Source organism: Pungitius pungitius, chromosome 6 (genome assembly GCF_949316345.1).
Source record: "Pungitius pungitius chromosome 6, fPunPun2.1, whole genome shotgun sequence".
Classification (NCBI taxonomy): Eukaryota; Metazoa; Chordata; class Actinopteri; order Perciformes; family Gasterosteidae; genus Pungitius; species Pungitius pungitius.
In genome coordinates, this window is record NC_084905.1 from 2350173 (window position 1) to 2367708 (window position 17536).

Here is a 17536-nt window from a genome sequence, read left to right on the forward strand (position 1 = left end):
AATGCAGTGACAGGGTTAAAATGTTTTACTGTTGTGCTACAGTACGCAACGAGTATGCATGAAAACATTGGGCAACTTCATGTTCTCCGTAGTTTCGTTCAATATGACAAAAACATCTGGCATGTAGAATCCCCACAACATGGCAGTAGAGTGGAAAACAGGAAAATAATAAAAAGTACAAACAAATTAAGGTGTAAATCAAAGCATTCAAAGTCGACTTCCTTCTTGTGCTCTTGTTCTCTCTAGTTGGGTCAATCAGGACTGACGTGGAGACTAAAACTCAAGGGTTAAAAACCAGTAAAAACTAAGATCACAGATCTGGTTTTGTATAGCACAACCATAATGGCCTACTCACACACATGTGATCCTTCACACACACATTCACTAACATACTAATGGACAGACACACACACACACACACACACACAACAATGGGAGAGCAATTGTTGTCCCGGGTCTCTGTCCTCCAAGCTGTATTAGATGAGGAGAGTCAAGGTTAATCACCCAATAAATACATTCTGAAATCTCTTTTTGAAACACAGGCCTCCAGACAAATATATACAAATTGATAAAAAACAAGAACAACTCATTACTAAGTGTTAACATCTTTAAACAGACATTTGAAAGTGGTGTGGACGAGGACGCGCACACACAAAACCCCTTCTACCAGGCCAATGTGTGGAAATCCTTTTAGTGTATTTTCACCCATCCCACGGGTTCTGATTGTACGCACTAATGTCGTGGGTGAGACCAGAAGCCGTGCCGTGCCGTGATCCCTTCCGTTACAGCACCACAGGCACACAAATACAAAAGACACTCTTTTTGGCTGTCCGCCCTGCCGGTACCCCCCCCCCCCCCCCTCTCTCTCTACGCGTCACTACAAACACACACAGTGCTCCCTGTAAACAAGTACTCTTTGTCCTTTCGGATTATAAATACTGTTTTGGTAAAATCACCCTCATTTAAAGACGAGACGGAGTGTATTTGAGTGTACATCGATACAAAACGCACAGAATTGCACTGTTAGAAGATATTCCTTCTACATTTCACGTGTTTTTCCTTCTTCTTTTTGGCTTCAGCATTTAAGGCCCAAATCTGGAGTGGAAAGTGAGCAGGAGAAAGTGATGCGCTGCCTGCGCTTATAGGGCCTACTGTAGTGTAGGCACTAACAACGCACATACAATTACTCTAACGGATAAACGGTATTGCAGGGAAATATTAAAAAAAAAAGATACTAAGGAATAGTGAAATACCCTCTGTGTCATTTCATTTTACAAAATCATTCTTCATCTTACTTTTCATCTTTTTATTGAAAATCTTTGCAGCAATGCTTGTCTCTGATTTCCGGTCCTTAGTGTAGCCAGAAGGAAACTGGCTACACTAAGTGGTGCTGCTCCTCTCTGCAGGACACTGACAGGCGGTGGCTGTGTTTATTGCTTAATTGTCCATGCTCCTCCCTTCTCAAGAGGAAAAGGGACAAAGTGCCCCCCCAAAACACTGATCTGAGGTCTCGGCCCTCGCCCGCTGATTGTAGTCTGTGCTTTTTGGAGGGATCTGACGCCAGACCAGTGCCCGGGAGGGAAGCTCAGGTAAAAACGTAGTAGTTGAGGAGGAGCTGGGAGACAAGCAGGACACAGAGGATGAGACAGTGGCGGCCCGTTTGCGACACGCTGTCATCTGTGGCGCTGCGACAAGTCAGCTGACGACTCAGAGCCACCAGGTTCCTACGGAGAGAAAAAAACCACAAAACAACCACCTTACAATGGAAAACCGGTTGGTTGAAGTTGTGAAAAGATTTAATCATAGTGTAATTATGCTTTTTTGTAACAGTTGCATTGACACAACTTTGCATTCATCCAACACAGAGCAATAATGTGAGTTCATAATTCTGCTTAAAAAGTATGTCCTACAATCTTTTACACCATAGTTATCCTTATCCTCACCATGACTGATTGAATGGGAAAACAGACTCAAGGTCGGACCTCAATTCATCTGTGCGTGTGTGTGTGTGTGTGTGTTATCCTCACCGCTGGATGTCCTGCTGGGTCCTCTGTATGGACGTAATGGAGGCCTCCAAGAGGGCAATGTCCTTCACCTCTTTGTTGCACCGTGCACACTGGTTTGAGAATCCTGGGGACACAACAGGAGGGGGACATGAGACGCGTGCCGTGGCCATTTCACAACTCTGTCTTTTGGATTTGGGGTTGTGCGCGCGCCTCACCTTCATTGTCCGAGGACTCGTGCGTAGGTTCTGGTGTGGTGCTGCTGCTCTCCGTGTTTTGGCTGCAGCTGGACGGCTGGCTGCTCGCCTTCCTTCGTTTCCCGTTCATCTCCGCCTAGTACGGGGTAAAAGTTATTTGAGCTTCACTGCAGACACGGTTGACAATGACATGCAAGCTGCTGCTGCTGCGGCAGAGCGGTGGTTTATCAAAATCTTCATCAACGAGTGAGAAAGAAAAAGGGCCGATCGCACTCGTCAGCCAAATATCTGTGATAGATGGACATGGATAGATAGATGGACATGGATAGATAGATGGACAGGGATAGATAGATGGACATGGATAGATAGATGGACATGGATAGATAGATGGACATGGATAGATAGATGGACATGGATGGATAGATGGACATGGATGGATAGATGGACATGGATAGATAGATGGACATGGATAGATAGATGGACAGGGATAGATAGATGGACATGGATAGATAGATGGACATGGATGGATAGATGGACATGGATAGATAGATGGACATGGATAGATAGATGGACATGGATAGATAGATGGACATGGATAGATAGATGGACATGGATAGATAGATGGACATGGATGGATAGATGGACATGGATAGATAGATGGACATGGATAGATAGATGGACATGGATAGATAGATGGACATGGATAGATAGATGGACATGGATAGATAGATGGACATGGATAGATAGATGGACATTGCTCCCGCTTGGGCGTGTGCGATTGGTCTGGCTGACCTTCTGTTGGCTGGCCCAGCTGTGGCTGTAGGAGAGGCCATTGTGTCGCCTCTGGTCCTTCTCGTGCGTCTGAACGAGTCCGTCCTTCTCGAACTGAACCAAACAGCGCTCGGGGTCCCACGGCCGCGTCCTGAGAAACAGGAAAATGTCGCACATGTCATTTACGTCTGGATACATCATTAATGCTCTCCTTGCTCTGCAGCTCACGTCTTGTTACACTGACCTAAACTCTAAACTTATAAAGGCTGAGCAGTGTATGCCACTTGCCGTGTCTTGTTTTGATGTGTGTGTGTGTGTGTTCATACTCCATGTGCCTGTAGGTCCACTCGGAGGTGACCGGGTCCTGTTGGAAAAGTTGGGAGCTCCAGGGTTTGTCTCCTCTTTCCTTGGCCTCTCTCCGCTGAGCTTCCTCCAGCACAAACTTCTCCTGGGTGGCCCTCAGCTGGTCCCGGTCCTCGATAGCACGGGTCACATGCTGCCACAGTCTGTCAAGAGCATTACAAAATGACCAATTAAGCGTGTATATTATACATTTACTAGTCACTTAATTTACAACAAGCAAATGAACAAGCTACAAATGTGCAATAGTTGAGTGATTGAGTTTATGACACGTGAATATTCTTGAGAAAAAAAGGAATTGTTTACCTCTCGGACTCAAACTCTCCCTGCTGCTCTATTTGGACCACTCGTCTCTTGAGGCGGCTGCTGCGGATGTCCGGGCTCGGGTTCCACAGACTCTCCTGCTGGCCCGAGCAATTCTCCTGGATGAACACCTCGTTGTCCTGGATTCAGCAAAGGCGACCACAATGTTTACTCCCATCCCACTGGAAAGCACATCCATTGTTTCCAGAATGGAGCTGGAGAAAAGCTCTCACCCAGTGGCCATCAACGGTGGCCTGTAGCTCCTCTCCCACAAAGATCTTTCCACTGATCTGATTCACAGAGCAGGCGCCTCCAAGAAAAGGCTGCGGTCAAAGTGTAATCATCTTTATTTGGTCTGCTGCCATCTCAGAATCAATTTCCAATAATCGAGCAACCATCACAGTATACAGAAAAAAAAACGCTAGCCAATGTACATTTTGAAAAATGACTGCTGTTAAGGTGTACCTTGAGTTTGAACTCCAGCTCTGTGAAACATTTGGTTTTCTCACACTCGATGGTGACCTTCCCACCCAGCTCCAGTGTCATGGTGCCGTACAGGATACCTACAGGAGGCACACACAAGATCAACAGCATGAGGAGAATACCCAATTCATGCATAACATTCCCAGTGAGGGCGTACAGCTCGGAAAAATCCTCTATGACCTTTTGGCAGGCTGTGGTCAGTAGGTGGGAGGTAAGCAGCCCGCCCCTGACCTGCAAAACATGGGCCACTACCCTTTCACTACGCTTTACCCTTCTTTCTTTTTTGCTGGAGCACAGCGCTGGAGGAAAAGATGCTGAATAGCCAATTAAAGCAGGTTAAAAAAGCAGTTTCCTTGCAACCTAGATAACAGACAGATAAATAAATAATGCCAATGGTCAAACATATTCACTGTAGGTCTTTTACCTTTGCAGTGAGCGTACGGCATGGTGATGACATACTCCTCGTCCCTGCCCAGGAACAGCAGCCGGGCTTTGCCATCCAGAATGGCTGACAGGGAGTTAGCTACAACCGCAGGGGGACAGTTATGCACCAAATCAATACCACCACAGACTCCTGATTGCAACCACGAGGCTCCCACAGTGGAGCTGGCTGAGCCGGGGGCTACCAGCTAGCAGCTAGCACTGTTATCAGTAGCCAGCGGGACACACTGGTACTGGTATTGTCCCTCTTACGGGGTACTGGTATTGTCCCTCTTACAGGGTACTGGTATTGTCCCTCTTACAGGGTACTGGTATTGTCCCTCTTACAGGGTACTGGTATTGTCCCTCTTACAGGGTACTGATGTTGTCCCTCTTACAGGGTACTGGTATTGTCCCTTTTAAAATGATACACAGCCAAACCAATGACCATATTGCTGTGCCCTTGTAGTACTTTTAATGTATGTGTATTGGTCACATTGGACAAGATTTCATATTGTAGTATGCTGTACCATAGAACTTGGATTTGGCCAGGATGCTCCCGCTAATTGAAAAGCCATCCTTCCTATTGCAGACATAAAAGGCAGAGATGGGCGGGTGATGGGACACCTGGATGGGGGGAGAGAGAGAGAGAGAGAGAGAGAGATTTGAGCAGCAGTGTGAAAAAAAGAGGTATCAGATACACAAGCATGTATTCAATTTAGACTCCCTGTTTTTCCCAGGTTTGTGCTCTGTGAAACATTTGACACAAGGGATGGATCTTGTCCTTTGGATTTACACGGCTGAGCTACGAATCCGGTTTCACCTGTTCGGCTATGTAGAAAGTGCAGCTGTCGGTTTGAGGATGAAGCCAGCAGCAGCGAAATGTTTCCCCCAAGATTGGGTTGTAAGGCTTCTTCAGACCCTGGAAAGTGCCAACACATATCATTATATTAGTAACGAAGTCAGAATCTTCTGACACAAGGACATCTAACCGGGGAGGACCAATTACATTGCAGATAATCACTGGATCCAACTTGCCTCACCATTCAAGATTTTAAAAGTCGAGTCAAAGATAATAAGCATCACAAATTGTTTGAACTCGATATTTCTGCAGGAGATTAACGTACAGCAAAAAAAGTTTCAGTAGTGATCAGTTTCCAAGTTTCAACCCATCAAGCTCCATTAAAGTTTTTCTGCACAAAAAGGGTTGAGCAAGCCCAATTTAATTTACAGGCGTTAGCGGCCGGCTTCCCATCGAGTGGAAGTGGGAAGTGACTCCCAATTTTTTGAGTGCAATTGAGGCAGAGCGAAAATAAACACTAACTATTAAGAGATCATTTCCCAGTGCGCCCAAAACAATCCCAACTCAAAGCTGGAAAGTAGAGATTCTGCTGCTGATCTTATAGTCATTATGTCTGCCATTAGAATCATGCAATCACTCACGTGTGTGCATGAGGAGGCCTGCACAAGCTAATTATGTAGCATTTACTTCATTTCATTAAATTATTCTTAATTCAATTGAAAAATAAGTCTTAAATAAATAAATTGTCAGAATTTTTAATGTAAAAACATAATTGTGCGATAGCTGGCAATCTAACATCTTTAAAAACTCTACCACAAAAAACAGGTGCTGCATCTTGAAATCAAGGTTGTCCTGCTTTGAGACAAATATGAGAACAGGTCAGCTGGTACAACAATGAAGTAGTATTACCTTGGGCTTTTTGTAGAAGCCAGACAAGTACCATCTCAACACCTGCTTGATCCGACCATATCCACTCTCCTCCAGTACAGCCCTGTGGCAGGAGAGATGGAGACGGACACAATTATGATATGAAAAATCAGACGGATAGTGAATCCAGTGCACCAAACATGTACCAAACTGTCACACAACACTAGGCTGGTGTGTTTAGGTGTGGTTCTCCATAAGACCAACAGAAAATACAAAACAAAAGAGTACAAAACGCTTATTCAATGCTAATTATTGTAGTCATCAATCAATTATAAGATATTTATAAATATAATGTTATAATTGCAGCGCAAATGCTCAGCCTCCTTAGAACTGCCCTTTATTTCCCAGAGACAGAATGGCTGTTGGGTGACATGACTTCTTATTTGTTGGGTAAGAATCTTGACGGCATCAGCTGTAAGGAACACTTGGCTCTGCCACATGAACAATTAAAACTTGCTTGACATAATTGAGTGTGAAACTGCCGATCCAATTTACATTTTTAATCAAATGCACACGTAAGGATCTCTCAAAGTCACAGTACAGTGACTTTAACGACTCACTGTGAGAGAAGGTCAGCGTGGTAGTAGTAGTCAGACAGCTTGTCCAGGAAAGAGCGGGGCTCCAGGATGAAGGTGGGCAGCACCACCTTGGACAGGTCCATGCCCGGCCGCAGCTGCTTCAGCAGGCTCCAGATCAGACCCTTGTTCTCCTCTGATACGGTCTCCACCTGGGACGCCTCGCCAGCCTGGAGTAACACAGCGCAAGTTAATGAGGGCACCCTCTAGTCCCACCGACGGCTCTCTGGTCAGAGACCTGGGCATCGGCAGCTTGCAAAAACGTGCAAAGACAAAATGACAAGTTATGTCTTTTATATCAAGGCTGAGCGGGTTAGAGGAGGCAACGAATTGACCTATGGTGGATACAGTGCGCCTCAGTAGATTTCTCAGATGAATTCATTTTTACATCAAATTGCTGCCATTGTGAAAGTAACAAAAGTAAAAACTCGGGTGAGGACACAAAGTGCATGAATACTGTCAATGTGAAAGCAGCGACTCGCCTCAGCCATCTCCTCTGTGCTCTGCTCCACATAAGCTGTGGCCTGTGGCCCTGGGGACAGCTCGTCTGATTGGTCCATGTCGCTCTCCTCCGTCAGCCTTCCGCCATTCTCATTGGTCGCAGGGTCCCAGTCATCGTGAGCCTCGCGCTCCGATTTGTCCGAAAAGCCGTCCTGTTCCATGTGGTGATTGCCCAGCAGCACACTGTCATTTAACCTAACAGTAACAGAGAGGTGAAGCCCGTGATTAGCACGTTCACCAGCATCCCTGATTTTAAACCGCTTTCTACAGCGTGTCCAGCTTACAAACCTTTACTGGAAATAATGTAGTAAATTACAGAAAATGTATAGTCACGGGATCTAATGAGGCACATTGATCATAAGTAGCTTTTAAAATATCAGCAAGTCATTACTTGAGGAAGCTTTAAAGACTTTCAAGCTGAGTAATGTCACATGACATTACAAAACATCTTATTCAGTTTCACTTCACCGCAGCCGAAGCTTTGTTGACTGCTTTTACCATCAAGGCAACCTCTAAATGGCTCACACAGAGCAGAGATGTCGGAGAAACACTGAAGTTACCTGGACAAATATGTAGAAGCTTTGAAAGTGTGATTATTCAATGTGAAAATAAAATCTCCTTCTCTCGATTAGGATGTGTAAGCCTACTGCGTCAGAGCCCATTCACAAAAAAAAAAAAATATGGCTGACCTGGATGTATTTAGCCAATATGACCCGTCTAGTTGCCAAGACAACCCCAACACACCTCACCAGATCACACCATTTCATCTTTTTCCATCCCCCGCCAGTTTACTGGCTCTGAATGCGACGTGCAAAAACTCTGGGTAAACAAACAGGGTTTACCCTAAAGCACATGCACATATGCACACGCACCAACACACAAAGTTGAAAAGTCGATCCAATGCTGATCCATTATTTTCCACATGTAGGACACGTCAAACCCAGAAGGCAGATCAGTCAGCACGACGACCAGATCAAAGTACCAAAAAAAACAAAACAAGGGAAACACAGTGAAGAAAGTCCCACGTCAGCTTATGAAGAAACAGAAGACAGGAAAAACAGGAGGGACAAGAGGAAGTGGGGGAGGGGAAAATTGATAGCTAATAGGGAACATCACGGCTCTAATCGCTGTTCAAGTCAAACAGTGGGTGTTTGTGCTCTCTGGTGGGTGCTCGTGTCAAAGAACATACTCGGAGGGACTTACAAGCAGACAAGAAGACTGTGAAATATCTGCTGTAAAACCTTTTCTCAGCAGATCTTTCACAGATCCTCCACACGTTTGATCCCAACAAACACAGTGAGGCATCGGGATTCAGATGAAGGTACGTCTCGGGCTATCATACTGCGTTCAGCTATGGACTCGACAGCTCAGAAAACAACTCAACAGCTGATTTGCCCAAACCGCAATGGAGGGGAGTTTGGTTTTTCAAAAATGCCCGAGGGCTCGACAGACGAGCACAGTCACATTCTCGCGCACTCTGTGAATCACTACCCGACTGCAAACGTTATTTATTAACCCAAACACGCATCGGTGCGGAGGCAGCTTTCCTTACCTCGAAGACACACAGCGTAGAGAAAAACCTCCTCAGGAAACAGAACACCATCGATGATTTCAGCACTAAATCACAGTCTGTCCTCCTCTCCTTTGAATATTTGTGATCCAGTGACTACAAGAGGTGCAGTTGTGTTCCCTTGTCTTTGGCACACCTGCTTCCTGCAAGTATGTGTGTGTGTGTGTGTGTGTGTGTGTGCGCATATTTCAGTCTGTGTGGCAATGTGTCGGTATGTGTGTGTGTGTGTGTGTGTGAGATTGCGACAGCTGTGTCTGCCGTCTTTTTTTCTGCGTGGTGTTCGGCTCTCATTCTACTTCATCTTCCTGCTCCTCTGTCAGTCATGTGATTGTGGGGGCGGCTGTGACTGGCTGGGAGATACACAGGAGAGGAGGGAGAGCTGGGATGGATGGCCAGAGGGAGGGTACAGCCATAGAGAAGGGGAGGAGGGGACGTCTAATGTCGAAGGCAAACAGCAGTCGAACAGCAACGCACACTTTCAACAGGGAATGCAAATAACTATAATAGTAAAAAGGGTTTGACAAAAGGCACACAAGGTTGCACTGCAATTCTTGGTTTGGTCGATAGTTACAAAGCTTTTTTGTTACACAGGTCTCCTTATCTAATTTGGATGGTTACTGACCACTGCTTAGCTGCTTTGCAGATTAAATTCTGAGGATTAAACCTTTATTCTTAACTATTTCAGTGTTTAAACAATAAGAAATAGCTCCTTATAGGGCTTAAACAAACCTGGTACATAAATCCCTGTTTGCAATGCATTTATATCCTGCTTGTATAATCAATGCTACTTCATCTGCTCGATGAAGCCAAACTAATGAGAGTTGTCTGACCGGTCAAAGCGCTGCACCCTACATGTCAGTATCTGCACACACACACACACGTGCACTGAACAGACGTGCACACACGCACAGGGGGTCAGTGTCTTGCCCAAGCACACTTTGAAATGTGGACGGGAGGAGTCTGAGATCCAAACCGCAGATCTTCGGTTTAAAGGGTCTGCCTCGCAGCCACAGAATCCCCGTAAGTTGTGAGACACAAACGGCAAAAATCACACTATGCCGCCCTCGTTCCAATGCACCTCGGTAATGATATGCCACATCGTATCAAACATGACACCACAAAATGAACAGCTCATTTCTCTCTTAAGATCCTCTCCCTCTCTATTTTTGTATCACACATATCCAGTATACACACACACACACACACACACACAGCTTCACTAATCACGCACAATAGAACAGAGGCTAATTTTAGCAAATGCTTTCTAATTTTAGATGATTTTTCCAAATGTTTATGTTCTTCAAAGGCCCAAAGCTGGTTTGCAATTGGCTCAACTTTCAGTCAGGGCATCATTACAAATTGCAGGATCAACTATTTTTCATTTTTATTTCATTCGTTATTATTATGTATTAACCGCACAACACCTTGCGGTTTGATTAAACAAAACACAAATTAACCATTGACAATCAATGAATGTAAGATGGAGATAAACTATGCCTGGGGCACTTTAAGTGTATACAGCTGTATGGGTGTAGTACTCACTGTTGCAGCTCTGCATCAGTGAGCGCAGTAGACTGCAGCAGGTGGAGTAGATGGGTGGACTCTGAAGATGTGCATATATCTCCTTCTTTGCCTTTGAATGTTAGCTTGTAGAGACTGGAGCAGCTGAGAGCCAGCTCCAAGGCATCCATCCAGCACCGCCCTGGAGAAGGGAACATTTTAGCGGCGGGTAGGAGCGCATTCGATAAATTAGTTTTGTAAAATGGAATAATACAAAACGCCTAAATGTACATCTCCAACCGAAACAACAAGAAACGCGCCTCACCGTCAGACTCGGATGCTGCTCTGAAGATCAGATAGTTGCTGGGTAGAGGCTGCGTTATGGAGCCAACGTTCTCTCCCTTGGGACCCTGAGCATGCAAATGAAACAGTGAGTCACGCCTGGTGCCATTTTTGTCACGTTGCACCAAACAGAACAGAATGGCTCCCTGAAGCTCACAGACAGTGTGATTATCACTTCAAAATGCAAACTATTGTGTCCAACAACAAACAAACAAAAGGTGAAAATGAGAGCAATGTCAAACTGAGCGTCAATACGTTGAAAAAAAAATAAAAATAAAAAGTTGTCTTTGTGTTGCAAATGGAACTCTGGTGCCATTTTGATCATGTGTTTGTCTGACCTTGAAAGCCCAGATGGATTTGTCCAGAGGGTGATAGAGCTTGAAGCAGAAGCCGTCCTTCTTGGAGGGTCTCTCGATCAGCTTGCACGCACTGAGCAGGAGGGTGCCCACCCAGTGGTCCGCCTTGGGGGTCTTATAGATCAGAAGAACTCCGGGCTTCAGAGCACACCACAGCTTGGTCCAACCCTTTAAAGAGCCACGGATCTAAAAGGAGTCCAAGCGATGACATAGAAAGAAATCTTAGTAACGGACAATCATATGAACACCGCTTATCAGAGGCCAGGTAGTGGGACCATGTGATGTTGTTATGATTACAACAACAGGGAACTACAGGATTGACATACAGGGTGCAAAAAATGCTAAACCTAAAAACGGTTCCACGGATGTGTGTAACAAGAAGTGCGCAAATCACAGCCAAGAGGAGAACTAGCAAAATGTATAAATTACAGATGACACAGAGTCTGAATAGTGTACCTCTGCAGATATCATGATTCTATGTCAATATAGTAGCTCTGTCTAATGGAAATCTCCACACCTTTAGCCAGTTGGACATGATGACAACACTCGGATCCTTTAGTGCACTGAACAGTTCTTTAGCCGCCCGTTTCTTTTCTTGCCTGTAGTTCTGCTTTTGGAGCTGTGAAATAGAAAAAAAACAACACATGAATGAGTCATCAGTCTTACTGGTAAGGGCACCAATCTGACAGTACCAACACTAGATGGTAGTAGAGTTATCCAGATGTCTTGAAATCACATTGTTGTCACTGGTAAATTATTACCATGAATCACTGTGGATCATTTGACAAAAACGTACACATTAAAAATATCACGCATGCACTGTATGATACTTCTGACTGCTCAATAAGGCTTGGCATTATGCACAACCGTCTCGTGGAAGGAAGTGATGTGTACCTTTAGCGACTCCTTGCGAGCCAGCTTCTCTGTGGGGGAGGGGCAGTCCTTCTCGACACCATTAAACATCCTGGACTCAGACTGAAAGAGGGAGGAGAGGAGGCACTCAGCGAGGATGAATAATACAGACGCAGAGATTTGAAAGGACTAATACCTTTAAATAATGAAACAAATTACAGTTAACTAACTAAACTGGCTCCTGTGATTTGTGTCAGTGTGTATGACGCAGTCGGGGGGGGGGGGGTGGGGGGCCCTTTCAGTCACAACGTTATTTTAGCTGGTCGTTGTGCTGATGTGACCACAAACTTCCTTTTGAAGCGATCAAAGAGCACTCGCTGTATGATGGCCGCCCCTCGGGGGGTAGAGGTTAGAGTCCCAGGGGTAAATCATTCTGCGGCGTCCACGTGATGTGTCATTTCATTACCACTGGTTGCGTGTGCACTAAATCGATGACTCACAATTGGTGAGCCAACAACACATGTGCTCAGTCGTATCTATTCATGTTAAGGGTAGTCCTTCTGAAAAGCATAGCACACTGTACAAATGACATCACGCGAGCATAAGGCTGTATGTACTCAGTCGCCTTTCGTCCCATAGGGGCTCATTGATTGATTGAATTATTCCACATATAAATAGGCGGCATTGCGAGGCAAAGAAAACCCGAAAAGAAAACCCAAGACAGGGTGAGATCACCCCGTCGCTGCTAGAAACATTTATTGATCTCTACCAATTAGTATTTCTAAAGAACGGAAGTAGGCTGTTAGGGTTTGGGTCAATGACATGGCTTGTGGTTGGGAAGAGAGTTTCCACCACGACCCAGACCTAAAAAAAAATCCACAACCTATATAGGATTTTGTATTGGTGGAAAGCGGAAATGAAAAGTAGGATAAATATTAGTATTTATTATAGGGCCATTTATGTTATCCAATATTATAAGAGTACGGGGAAATCAATCTTGTATTTTAAAAAGAAGAAAGAAGCTTAGCTTAGACTACATGAGGAGCTGTGTTCTTACCTGGCTGCCTGGTGATTGGGCCGGACTAAGTTCATTACTCAGCATGGAGAGCCCGTTCCTGTCTGTGTCACTGCCTGCTGGGAAGCCACAACACACAGTCACACACAAGCAGTTGAGGTTTATTGATTTGTATGGAAAGTGCTGTACGACCTACTATGACATGTTAAAGAGGCTGGAATCCACTTGCACACGTCACTGAAATACCATTTGTTACATTTCGTTCCACAGCTTTGATCTCGAGGTGTTTTACCTGGGCTGAGGCTGTAGAAGTCGTTGTCCCCTTCATAAGACAAGTTCCGGGTGAGTGTGGGAGGGTCAATTGTAGGGGGAGAGGTGGCATTGGGGCACAGAGAAAACCTCCGATGGAACAAATTCTCCTCCTTCATCCTGACGGGGTGCTCGTCCTCTGCAGGGAGGGGACGGCAGAGGGAGGAATGGACGGGGAGGAAGATTGTGAGAGGAAGGAGACATTTCTTTTTTTAATTAGATTTCCGCATGAATAATGTTCATCTAATATTAGGACTTAAAACCTGTCAAAGGGATTATTCCATCCTTTACAGCTCTTTTGAACATAATCATACTTGTTGCATCCCTTACTGTAAAGGTCATCCTCATCTCTTCTGTTTGTGTAAATGTATCTGCGTGTCTGGACCCCCTCACTTTCTCCCCCCCCCCCCCCCTCCCCCAACACTAACAAAGACTTACTGTACCAGAACACATCAGCCTGTCCACATGACAGCAGCAGCGTGCGTGGCAGTGACAAGCACTTCAGACTGCACACTGTCAATGTGTACGACAGACAGTGTCTCCCAGCAAGTCCAGTCCCTCCGTCCACAGAGAATCACTGTCCAAGACCACCCCCGCCCTCATCGCCACCCTTCCTCCGTCCTCCCTGTGAAACTGCAACGACCGGCTTCCCTCAAAAGACAAACAAGACAAATACAGGAACAACAAGAGACAGGCGCACAGTCCACACAAACCAAGACCTGCCTGATGTTAGTGACAGAAGTGACAAGGGACATAATGTCAGTTTTCCTGTACACTCATCATTGTCTCTTGTGCCTGGTTTTCCGCTCTACTGAGCTCAGCAACTACTGACAAGTGGGAGAATTATTCTTATCATGGGAGACGCCGTCTACTACCACACAGATGTTGTCCTAACGGGTGTTGAGGTGATCACAGAGAACCGCAGGTTAATGGAGCTGCACCCAAACATCCACAGCGATTACTCCGATCAATATGAACCCTTGTCTCTCGTCTCTTGTCTCCTAGTTCACCGACACGTACCGACTCCCAGCCTACGGAGCAGCCTCGAGACACATGAACTCCCTGCGTCATACATTACATTTCACGGGAATATTTTCAGAGCGATTCATCGTTTAACATCATTCAGCGGTGATTACGCTGGTGCACGAGGACAGTGCCCTGTCTCAAAGTGTTCACTTCACGCTGCGAAGTGATAGAAGTAAAACCTGAAAAATTGTACCCTCCCTGTAAGGTACGTGCACATACACATGCACATTCACATCCCCACCCTGCTTCCCTTCGTTTTCCACCCTGCCTCTGTGACTCATTCTCTCAGCCTCCCGACTCCCTCCTTATTTCGGCTCTTGCAATCTCTTCTGTGCATTTCCTTCTCCTGCCCTCTGCCCCGTTCAAAGAGACGGCCACGAACAACCAGAGGGAAAAGATTCATTCATTAGCTCCAAAAAGGAGCCTTCTTTGTCCTGGTGGAGCGTGTCTATAAATAGTATTCCATTGCTGCAGTGCACGCGTGCATCTGTAGTACAGTGCTGAACCCTGAGTGCGGGTCAGGCTGAATGGAGAACAGCATCAAGCTCTAGAATAATACAACAGGAAAGCCAACGGGCTGCCAAACTGTCTCTGGAAAATGACACAAAATGGGGAATTAATACCACTTACAGTGCAGGGCCCTGGGGCGGGTCAAGAAGTGGGCAGACATGAACAAACCAATCCCAGCTGGTTCTCCCAGCTGCGGGGCGGAGATTTGCTGGCAGGAGGACGTGTGTGTGTGAGCATATTACGCTGTCTAGACTGAGAATGGGTGTGGAGTCCACACACGCTGGATGTGTTTGAATTGTGTGTGGGGGGGGGGGGGGGGGCAGTCAGTTGAACATACAAGGAGTCCCTCCCCAATAGTGAAGGCAAAGCGCTTGTTGTCGAGTGAGGAAAGCTTGAAGCGGGAGCGAGGGGGCGGGCGTACGTGGCTGTGACAGCGTGCAGGGAGCCTCACGCGTGCACACCATGCAGCGCCAAAGGAGAGAGAGAGGGTTTCCTCTCCGGTAGCAGCAGCAGGGGGGCAGCAGGAGCGGCGCGTTAGTACACAAGGACAATGATGAGAACACACATCACACACACACACACAGGTAATTGTGTTGTGAGTGACAGTATTACAAAATCAGTGGAGGTCCGTTTTTGGTCTTACTTACAGTATAAGTGTGGACATGTTTAGACACAAAATTATATTTAAAACTTACTGTGTCCAAATATGTCTGAGGTTACAAGTTTCAGTGAAATAAGAGGAGGGAAGAGAGAAGGTGCCACTTGGAGTCATTCTAACCTTTGTTTGCCTTTTGAATAATACTGAAATACAACATGCAAAAACGTGCTAAATCTCAACTCCTGTAGAATCTTTCCAAGAAGTTTGCCAAGCTAAGCCAACATTTGTTCCTTATACCACTGCTGTGCTACACATGTGCTGGGCTGATATTTATTCAGTGATAGGAACAACTTTTAAAGAAAGATAACAGCATGGTAGGAGCACCAGACCAGTCAAAAACACACATTTCTGGGTCACACGTTGACTTTGAACTATGAGAAAACCAGATACAACAACAACAAAAGTTACCACAGTGAAAGCCCTTGTTTTGCCGTCACATGGGGCTATTATTTTTTTACTAATCATTACACCTGCCGGGAGAAGTGAGGCAAAACAGAGCGAGGGGAACATGTCGACATGTTCCTACTTGTAGATTGTTAGCACGCGTGAAGGATCAAATTGGCATTCATCCCCGTCCCTCAGGGACTCACTGTAAGGCTGGCCGATAGTAACCTTGAATAGTTTGTGTTATTATATTAGCATATTATATTACCATACCCAGCAAAATATACACCATAGACACTGTAGGAGAATCAATTCACATTATTTGCAAACTGGATTTTGTTTTAGATAACTGACAGGAGCAGTATTTTGCCATTGGCTTGAAACACAGAGGTTATACCCAGTGAGACTAAGCCGAGTAACCAGTCTGTCCCACTCCTGTTCTGCACAACTTTGTTGTTTACCAGCTGCAAGAAATTTGATTTTTAGTTAAATTCACACTGAAAGAGGCCGCCAATTTTGGTTCACACAATGTCAAGTCTAAAGTATTCATTGACTCAATCTGTCATTTGAAGTCCACCGGTTTAGTGCCGATGTAGGCGGACATTCACCTGGTCTGTGATTCCCCGTCCGGTCGGATTCATCCCTGCGGTTTGCGTATGGACCCCGTGTGGGTCGGTGCAGGCCGTCTCACACAGCAAGCATACATAGGGCTGTGGGAAGTCGGATGTTATTTATTTTTGATTGTGGGGCACAGGTTTTGATTTGATGCGCGTGATTCAATCCTGCCATATTACTTTGGCCCAATACATTTCCAACACTGGAAAAGTAGTTGTGGCAGTTGAATGATGAGGAGGAACTCTTTTGACTAGAATGAATAAAAGGTGGCCGATTTCTGGTCTCTGCAGCTCTGTTTGTTCAGTAAAATAATCTCTGTGGCTATTCAGCAAGCTCTGCCAGAGCTGTACTGCATCAAAGTTGTGTATCTGACCTTTATTCCAGTCGTGACCTTATGCCAGCAGGTGACAAAAATGTGGCTGATGCCCAAATGGTCAGTGAAACAAAAAAGGTTGGCTACACATTTTCAGCTAACACACCTCCATTTGCCTTGTCACTGGCGAATTTATGATGATACTTTGCACATTTAGGCTTGGGGGCTGATGGAATACTTTAGTCATGGCATTATTGGCATAGAAAAAAGGTCATTGTTTTCCTTTACAGTTATAGAAAAGAAAGACCATATCAGATTACTGGTATATTTAGTAAATGGGGATGATTTATAAGTCTGAAAGTGGCAGCAGTACAGCAGAGTAAAGGCAGGAGGTGTGAAAAGGCTTCAGGTGCAAATGTCACACTTATTTTGAATGTAAAGCATAAAGAGGGAATACCAGCACTGTTTATCGAAATGATTATTTTAGGAACAGGAAATAAGCAAACGGCTTCAATTTTAGACACACTGAAGTATGTCAATCTGCTTCCATTCCAGGTCAAGCAAACGTAATACGAGGCCAACAAGAAACTGTCCATGCGGGTATATTTAATCTGTGCTGCCAATCCAAATTATAATAAAAGATAATTAGTAATTGTCAAGGAAAACATTTTAAAGAAACCCCTAACACTCATGTGGATATTCAGAATTTAACCATTTCTGACCCGACTGATGCATATTAACTTC

At 45.2% G+C, this 17536-nt stretch overlaps 1 protein-coding gene across 1 annotated transcript; it reads right to left on the minus strand.

Moving 5' to 3' along the window:
• Nucleotides 1–7: 7 nt before the first annotated feature.
• On the minus strand, nucleotides 8–14928 carry osbpl5 (oxysterol binding protein-like 5). The gene is made up of 22 exons (XM_037450983.2): nucleotides 13730–14928; nucleotides 13270–13425; nucleotides 13020–13093; nucleotides 12005–12085; nucleotides 11628–11729; nucleotides 11093–11296; nucleotides 10738–10822; nucleotides 10455–10614; nucleotides 7324–7537; nucleotides 6827–7011; nucleotides 6249–6330; nucleotides 5361–5459; nucleotides 5068–5164; nucleotides 4542–4640; nucleotides 4100–4197; nucleotides 3868–3957; nucleotides 3638–3774; nucleotides 3298–3477; nucleotides 2993–3122; nucleotides 2222–2336; nucleotides 2028–2130; nucleotides 8–1724 (listed from the first exon to the last, which is right to left on the minus strand). Exons 1-22 carry the CDS (start codon nucleotides 13737–13739, stop codon nucleotides 1586–1588), a joined length of 2640 nt encoding a protein of 879 aa, XP_037306880.2. The 5' UTR covers nucleotides 13740–14928; the 3' UTR covers nucleotides 8–1585.
• Between the last annotated feature and the right edge of the window lie 2608 nt (nucleotides 14929–17536).